This window comes from Aptenodytes forsteri, unplaced genomic scaffold, assembly GCF_000699145.1.
Source record: "Aptenodytes forsteri isolate BGI_AS27 unplaced genomic scaffold, ASM69914v1 Scaffold336, whole genome shotgun sequence".
NCBI classification, from domain to species: Eukaryota; Metazoa; Chordata; class Aves; order Sphenisciformes; family Spheniscidae; genus Aptenodytes; species Aptenodytes forsteri.
The window spans coordinates 6099040-6108371 of NW_008794911.1; the positions used below are offsets into that span (position 1 = coordinate 6099040).

General features: G+C 35.5%; 1 protein-coding gene across 2 annotated transcripts in view; it reads left to right on the forward strand.

Annotated features, from left to right (window-relative positions):
- The first annotated feature begins 3353 nt into the window (after window positions 1-3353).
- The window catches only part of NSUN6 (NOP2/Sun RNA methyltransferase family member 6), a 25037-nt gene continuing 19058 nt past the window's right edge, over window positions 3354-9332 (forward strand). For both annotated transcript variants that reach the window (XM_009275230.2, XM_009275231.2), the window contains exons 1-4: window positions 3354-3453; window positions 4185-4340; window positions 6005-6084; window positions 7288-7397. In XM_009275230.2, the coding sequence (XP_009273505.1) occupies window positions 3379-3453; window positions 4185-4340; window positions 6005-6084; window positions 7288-7397 (421 nt within the window). In that variant the 5' untranslated portion in view covers window positions 3354-3378. The remainder of the gene's footprint in view (window positions 3454-4184; window positions 4341-6004; window positions 6085-7287; window positions 7398-9332) is intronic.

Sequence of the window (9332 nt, forward strand, 5' to 3'; positions counted from 1 at the left end):
CGGTGTTTTCAATAACGGGGCAGATGGGGGAATAAAGGAGGGAGCCCCAAATTCCACTCCCCACAGCAATGAGCCGACTGACTTTTTCCTCGTGTGGGAAGGGTGGGGAAAGGAGGTTTGAAGGCATCTCTGGGTGCTGCCTACGTTTGACAGCTCGCGGTGCTTATGTGCGTAGTTAGATCAAAGCCCTGGTCCAGCATCGCGTCCCCCGCAGCAGCTCCCAACAGAGGCACAGGGACGTCCGTAAGGAGATGGTGAACGGGGGGTGATGCTCCCTCAAGGGCTCTGTTCTGAAGTCTGTCAAGCCTTTCCTGGGACAAGGTGTACCGCACAGCGGGTCTGTGGGAAAAAATACCTCTGTTTGGTTTTGAACCTGCCTCCTGCTAGTTCTGTTTGAAGTCTAACTCTTGTGTTTGAAGGGGCACTAGACAGTCCCCCTCATCAGCCTTTCTTCCTGCCGCATCTGAATTTTATCCTGTCCCTCCTCAACTATGTTCCCCAGCCTGGAAGATTGCAAACTGTTTAGTCTTTCCATATTTGAAAGCCATTCCCCATCTATAGGTCACCTTTCCCTGAACCTTTCTAAGGTACATTGTGTCTTTTCTGAGATAATGGGCACTGAAAGGGCATACATACGCTGAAGCTGCAGGTTGTGTGGGTGTGCTTTGAACCTCCAGTTGTGTGGTTTTAAAATTTCCAGGCTGTTTACAATGGTTTTATTCTTTTGACTTCTCTTTTTAACCGAGGAATTGCTTTTCATTTGTGTGTTGTTCCTCTCCCCGAACTAAGCACGATGATAGCGGGTTTCTTGTATTTGTCATTTGAAGACATGTTGAGTCCACATGCCTTACTGTTGCTGTGACAGAGCAGCTTTTTCTGCAGTAACATTTTGTACCAGGCCCTATGAGCCAGCCAGGGTCAAGTCATAACTTCTCCTGTTACGTGTTCTTTGACTTTTGAAAGTGTTCATTAACTGTGGTTAAAAGCACAGATGTGGCATCATGCTTCTGTCTGACATCTACCCTGTCTACGCGGGGAGAAGTGAAATCTTGTTTTTATTCTTGTTTTGCTGTTGGCCCTCATTGTATTGCAGGCATTGTAATATACTTGCCGTCCTGTTTAAAAGGGTAGTGGTTTTTAACACATTATAACTTTTCCATTTTGGTATGAAATTTCAAATCATAAAGATTCTGCATTGTTTGTTAACATAGTTGTCTTGTTAATTTGTATCATGGGACTAGCTTCCCTTTTATAACACGCTGAGGGATCTTCATTGCAGTTCTGTCCTTTGTGTGCAGTTTTTGACCAAGAGTTTTTGGTTTCGGCCACCTGCTAGCTCATGTTTCATGGTAGCACTCAGTCACATTTTAAAAATGAGGTAGAAACAAGTCCTGTTGCCAACGTGCTGTCAGATCAGTGGTTGGTTTTCCATGAAGAAGTAACTTAATTGTGAGATCACCTCAATCATTCTGTGGGATTCTGCAGTCATCATGAAATACCCATTTAACATCCTAAAAAGATACCTTCATAATGTTAATACCGAAGTCACTTGCAGGGCTCATAAATAACACATATTTCTACCAGTTTTCAAATGCCTGCTTAATTCCTTTCAGGATTCTCTAAAAAATTCACAAGTGTGAGATTTTTTTAAATGCTAGTTTTTTATGCTTCTGAAGAAAAAAGTTCCCAAATGTGAGCCATATGGGGGTTTTTTTGGTGATTTTTTTTTTTTTTCCTCCCCTGTAATGTAGGCATCCTAGGACAGCAGCTCAGAGGCATGATATGTCACATTGTCTGAAACGTTAAAACTGAACTTTGGTAATTTCGGTTGTAGTATGAACTATTGTAGTACTATTAGATTTAGTAGAAATATCAAGGTAATTTTTTTTTGAGCATTTTGTTAGATTCTAAAAAGAAGTTCATTAATTCCATTACAGTTTCTTTCTTTCAAAGGCTTCTAATGTTGGGAATAAGGCTTTGAAACTCCTACCCATGAAACTGAAAATTGCCTTTGTCTGTGCTCAAAAAGTCTAAAAAAGATAAAATTGTTCTAGCATTAAAACTTCAACTGAATCTGAAATATCAAAAAAAGATATTTTTGAGGGGGTTTGTATGATAGAAGTGACAAATAGCCTCTTATTCAAATAGAATGAATACCAAACTTTCCAATGTATTTTCTCCAAGTATGCTTAATACGATGAAAATGTAGTAGTTTAGTATTCAAATTTCATTGTTATGGGTGGAATAAACCTCACTAATGGGGGGGGGGTGTTTTCACTTTCCCTCCATTTAAGTTGGTGTAAACAAACTTAAATTTTTAGGAAGTCTCATTTCAGACTGAAGTGGATATAATCTTTCAAAATACAGGCAATATAGGGGTGGGCAGATACAATATGGGAAGATAACTGTATTTTATTACCTACAGAGAAAAATAAACAGAGAATAATTACAAAGAATAAAAGCTGCATCAGGGCTGAGCTGCAATAGGGACTTTATAGCTGGGCTTTGCAGAAGAAATTAAAGCAGCATCTGGAAATTTCCTGTACCTTTTACCCATGTAATCTTCCACCAGACAGCTTGAAGATTTTCAGTAAGGATCAGCAGAGCTTCTGTTGCATTAATGCTTCACTATTCATACTGTGAATTAAACACAGACTTAAGAGAAAACTGTTACTTATAGTCCTTCTTTAATTTTTTAAGTATATATGGAAAAAATAAAAATCATTGTCCACAGTCATGCACATGTGCCCCTGTTACAAAGTTTGGATAATCTGAACTATGGAGGAAGCCTGAGAAGTTAAGCTTGAGAAAAAGAAATCTGACAGGGAAAAATTAGAAGATTATCTCTAAAAATGAACAGATATGTTGATGTAATAGAATAAGAATTTCAAAGATGGGACTTAGAAGAGTCAAAGCTAAACTCTGTGAGGAGCCTTTGTGAATTTACTGAATTCTAGGACTAAACAGCAAGTTCTCCCCAAGGATAGCTAGGGGAACTTTAACGGGACAGGATTTAGAGGTGGTGACACTTTCTTCACATTTCAAACACTGATACAGTAGCCTTGGAAGTTATGGCTGGGAAGGATGTGACAGCAAGGAAACCAGTAGCCTCACTGTAAGGTGATTGCAAATGCTAAACATGTTAATGAACATATTCTGAAATGTAATTAACAGTAGTGTTACAGTCATATCCTGAGCAATATTTGGAATTTTCAGTACAGTAAAATTGCATTATTAAAACAGAAGAATCAGAAACTGCAGCTTAGTTTGTGGGTGCATCTTATGTTACACTTATAAACTTGTAGATGATAAAAACCGCTAAGAAAATATTTTGCTTATTTCAGTTCTTTACCAGCAGATTTTAAAAACTAAAGGAAGATGTCTTTTTTTCCCAAAATCTCTTTCCAACGTGAAGTTGAAGAGTATGTCACCAAAGTGTTCAGAAATAATGAGGTATGTGAAATAGATTCTACTAATCATCAACAAATATTCACTAATTGAACACTGTTAATATTCCTTTGATTTAATATTTTGTGTGACTTTAATACCTTACAATAAGGTATTGTCTTCACATTAGACACAGATTTTTCTATATAGTTCCATTTAAAATACAAAATTATTCTTTACCCCTGTTGGCTTAAAGTAACATAAAAATATTTAAACTAAAATTAGAATAAATCTGAGACTTCAGTTTTGGATCCCACTGAAGAATGATCACAGAGAAAATTAACCATTTATTAACCACATAATATTGACAAGAAATACTCCCTTACCCCAGTGTAGAACCAAAAAATACTATAGGCAATCTATGAATTCCTAATGGCAAAGGACACAAAAATGATGTTTTTGTATATCAGGATAAGAGTTATTAATTCATAGTTTTGAATCTGCCATCTCCTTAGGACTGTTCTTTGTAGAGTATCACAGAGCTTGCTAGCAGTTACTTCTGGTACTTGCTGCAGCCTGTTTACAATGACCTTGCTAATACGACTGTTTTTCCAACAAGTCCTTTTCAAGAAATTTGTGAGGATTTCACTGGAATTAGGCCTCCAGACATAGACATTCCTCACTATTGCACACCACACAACCATTTCTACAGAATGTTTATTCAGTGCTTTTTTTGCACTGAGCAAGAGGCTGCTGTGTGAATCTCTCTAATATAAAATCTCTTCTTTCACTTTCAGCTTATCACCGCTTTAGGTACACAGGAGGCAGAGAGTAAATATCAATCTCTGTTAAGTCATCTATCTCATCCACCAGGTTTCACAACTGTTAGAGTTAATACCCACTTGGCCTCAGTGAAACACGTGAAAAAATTGCTCTTTGAAGAGATCCAGAAGGTTTGTGCAATTTCTTTGTTACAGCAAAAATAACAGGATATTTCATCTTTTGCCTGATTATGAGAGCTTTTCATTACTGGAAACTATTCCTCAAGTTAATACATGTCCACTAGTATTAACATCATGCAATCATATTGACTTCCTGTCAGCATTAAATGTTAAATGAAAATTCATTGTCTAGCAGTATTCCTCATCTAATACATCCAAGAAAGGCAATAACAGAGGGAAGACAACCAACTCTTTTTCATATGGCAGATCCAGACCTTAGATAGGATTGGGGTACTACTGTAGCAAATACTGTAAAGGCATCAAAAGTCTAAAGAAGATGGTAGAAAGAGATAAAAACTGTAGTTCAGTATTCTGTGTTCAGCATGTTTAGAACATTTTTATTTAAGATTAAAGGAGAATGGCTGTATGTCTCATTGCACAAACTGTTTAGGAAAGTGAGAAAATCTGTATGTTTTAGAAACTGGAGCCAGTGATGCCCTGCAGCTGCTGTATTTTCTTCTTTTAACCTGTTTTTAATCTTCATATAATTTTCTGGATTTTTACTTACCTTAATTGAACATTTATTTGTCATAACCTTAAACATAAGCCGTTATGTGTAAGAAGTAGATTTTTTTGAAACTCTATCCTAGATCTTCACTCTGTCTAAAAAGATCCAGTTCTTCTTTAAGTAAATTATTAATGCTAGTGGGTGTACAGGGAGCTATTGCATGACAGGAGCCAAGACATTTCTGTGATGCAGAGGCAGTTGACGGTATTCTGCTGGCTGGAATGGTAATGAGTTACGCTAATTTTAGCTTGATCGTAGAAATCTGGAAATGGGTATTGCAGTATGATATTTTGCTTCAAGGGAAAATGCTTTGCGGAAAACTGAATTAAGACTGGCTTTTCATAAACTTTTTGTACTTTGAATTGTGGTTATATTAGAAAAGGAAACTACATAACAGTTTTTAACGAAAGTATGTTCATGGATTGTTTTTTTTTCTTAAGAGAAAATACTTATTTATCAGATGCAAACTAATTTATGGTTTTGCATGTTTTAAGGTTATATTTTAGAAGGCTCAGGTGAGAAGACATCATCTTTTTAAAGTCCAGGAACAGTTTTAAAATGGCAAGCTGTCATTTTTTTCAACTATATGCACAACTCAGCTCTCGGTACCCATTCGAAGTTAAGCTGAAAAGAAAAATAAAAAGTACTACCAACCTGGCATGCTAAGTAAGTCAGGCAATACAAGAATAGAGTTGAACAATGGTTTATAATTAATAACATGAAAAAGATAACACAGATTAGACCCAAGCTCCTCTGGTGGTGTTACTGTGATCTGATGACAACTTGACATAATCTTCTTCCAGAAGCAAGTAAAAACCAGTGGTAGGGTTATGAGTGTCAGAACACTGTCCCACTCCCTGAAGTCAGTTCTCAGTGAATCCCTTTGTGGCCTTGTTATTTCTCAATTTATTAAATGTTCAGTCTTTTACACCAGTATTTTTAATATGGAGTGTCTCCACACTATTTCCCAACCTCTCTTAACTGTTTTCACTACATTTGTTTTTTGTACTCTGCAGCTATAAATTATGAATGGAAAAATAGTTTTCAGTCTAATTAAATATTAGGTTTTTTAGTATTGCTTAATAATTATGGTTTTTTAATGAAACAGCAATTTAAAGGACTATGTGTTCCAGTTCTTGAGCACCCGAAACTCCAGGACATCTTAATAATTCCTGTCATTGGACCCAGGTTTGACATTTTCAGTCTTTAGCCTTAAAATGTCATAACACATATTTTACTTATAGATTTCTTGTTAAACAGTTACGATAACTAACTCACTATAAATGAAGCACAACTTCATTTATATTAAGAACTAGTGGACAGTCCATATCCTGATCAGGTCAGAGTTTGTCCTTAGAAGATGTAAGAAAACATAGAGAGAGTTCTCTCCTTATTTATGAGGTTAACTTTTAATAGGGAAAACGTAACATAAGTACATCCTCTTCAGAAAGCCAGCTGGGTGGCAGACAGAAGAACTAAACTTTTGCGGTGGAATATAGAACTAGCTAAATACAGGCAGGGTTTTCTTCCACTGGAATCAAGTCCAGAGCAAGATGTAGGGAGACTAGATCAATAATGCTGAGAGGATTCCTGAATCAATTTTATCCCCTACAAAATGACTATTTGTTCTTCACTCTTAAGATATGTTTGGATATTTCCCATGTTGCATCTGTGTCTGCCCATATGGAGTTTCTTCATTGTTTTATTGAATTCACTGAATGGACATTTTATTTAAAGTATCTTGTTCGTAATGAAGACTAACATACTTCAGATTCAGTTTATATCATGATTAGGTAGAGATTGGTAACGAGTAGTACTAGTTTGTAAATGCTGTACACTCTAAAATAGCATTTAATGCTTTTATTTATTCTTCAATCATTCATTCTCTTTGTAGCCTATTTTTCTGAACATTCTGTTCTTTTTATATTCAAATATGTTTACACTTTAATAAGTTCGAGAAACTATCTTCTTCACAATTTTTACTGGCAAAGTTCCTTGCACCTGGTTATACATTTATTATAGAAGTACTTAGCGGTTTTTAAACATAAAAAATCACTTTACAGTCATCTGTCCTAGGAAGGGATAGAGGATTATTTCTCCATCCCAGTATAATTTATTTGTATTCCTGTGTCAGGTTCCATAATAGTGGCAGAATGTGTCAGGATCTGCTCTATTTTCAGGACTGGTTTCCTTCCTGGCTCTTCCCTTTGATTCCTCTGGGACTAAAATAAATCTTTTAAATGTAATACATGATAGTTAACTGTTTTTTCTATTATATTGTGACAAAAACAGTATTTGTGAACTAGAGTTTACTTGGGGGGTGTTTGTTTTTTTTTTTGGTTGGTTTTTTTTTGGTTTTTTTTTAAACTGAACTACATTTTGTATTTTTAGGCGAGATTTAAAAAAACATTCATCTGAAGTCATTGTTGGAGCCCACTGTGGATATGCAGTACTTCGAGGAGCACATGTTTATGTCCCTGGAATCATATCTACCTCAAGATGTAAGAGTTCTCTAAATACACCCAGTTAAGTTGTAAAAAGGATGGAAAAAATGTCACCCCTTGATGACAATTTCCAATAAATAGTGACATTATTGTTTTTCTGTTCACAGCTGAAATTAATCTTATAGTTGTAATTTATGGTAAATACATTTTTTTAAGGTTTTCTGGCATTTTTGGGAGATTTTCACTATTTTTGCATTATACTTGTAATAAATTATATGTAATTATTTTTCACCTGGCCTGTTTTAAGTTCCTTTTTGCATATGTAATTCCTAGCTGAAGTATTAGTTCTCAAGGATTTCAGTGTCTTGTTTTCCTTTGAAAATCTTTTTAAAGAGCATGTTCAAAGTAAAACCTGGGTTTTTAAGAGTTTTTTCACTACTGAATACTGTAACTTTTAATATGGATGTTCAGTAGAATAAACTCACAGAAGTTTGCCTCTTTCCAGTCCCAGTCTTTTCAAAAAAAAAAAAAAAGAATAAAAGGAATGCCGCAACAGATGCATCTGGATGGTAACTGGATGTATGTTGATTATTTAATAGATACTATTTCCAGATATGTTATTTCTTCATTCAGTGACAAAGGCACTTGCCTTCATGATCCTGTCAGATTCTAAGTTACAGATCTAAAAAAACGGATTTTCTTTTTCTAATCCGTTGGTGATTCATTTGATATTGTTTATGTATGAGAGATCTAGTAAAAAGGTTTTTTCTATTGATGAGAAGAATCTTCAATTTTAATGTCAGATTCTGAAGAAATAGAAATTTTTATTTCAATGCCTATGAGACAAGATAAAAAATCTACATATACATGCTTAGTGTTTAGCAGCCTATTTATTTTTTATTTAAGGGTCAAATTAACTTTATGTGAAACCAGTATAATTTTTTATGATTCACCTCATCATTATTCTATTGTGATGATTTCTACTGATCATCATGGTTCTTATTATTAAACAAAGTGAGTCAGGAAAGCATTTATCTAGCCACTTAACTTCATTCCCTTTCAGGAAGCCTTCAAGAAGTTTTAAGCATGTGCTTAAGTCCAATTCACTGAACAGGAATGTTTTTCAATCTACGACTTGATAATGAAATAAGTATATTGCTGTAGCAGTTGTTGAAACTGCTTATTTAGACAATCTCATAAATATTCAAATCCCTCTTTGAGTCAACTAGTGATTTATCATAATTGCTGCATGTAATTATGCATGCAACATCAAGTCAAAGAAAAGAAAAGATACCATAAAACTTCAGGAACACTTCAGGGGAATTGCAGATAGGAAAATAAAATAAAAGGGCAAGCTACCCACTTGAGGCCAAATATAAGAAGGCTGTATTAAGCACAGATGGTCTAACTAGGGAAAAAAAGAGTACAGCAAGAACACACATTTAATCACTGAACTTGCAACCCAAATGAGGGTAAAATAATTATCAGGGCGCTTTGAGTTTAATTTAATTAATCAAACTCTAAGCTTTATGTTTATGGAGTGCCAATATAAGCTACAAAAAGCTTAAGAACTGTACACAGTACTAATGCATTTTGAAAGGATGATTGTCAGCAGAGAGTGAAATAAAATCCTTTATGTTTGAATACTGCAAAAAATCATTGGCAAATATGCTTGATGGAAGAGTTAAATTGCTGCAAGTTTTTCATAGAATCATAGAATAGTTTGGGTTGGAAGGGACCTCTAAAGGTCATCTAGAGCCCCGTCCAACCTGACCTGGAATGTTTTCAGGGATGGGGCATCCACCACCAATCTGGGAAACCTGTGCCAGTGTTTCACCACCCTCAGCGTAAACAATTTCTTCCTTCGATCTAGTCTAAATCTACCCCCCTTTAGTTTAAAGCCATTCCCCCTTGTCCTCTCGCAACAGGCCCTGCTAAAAAGTTTGTCCCCATCTTTTTTATAAGCCCCCTTTAAGTACTGATAGGCTGCAA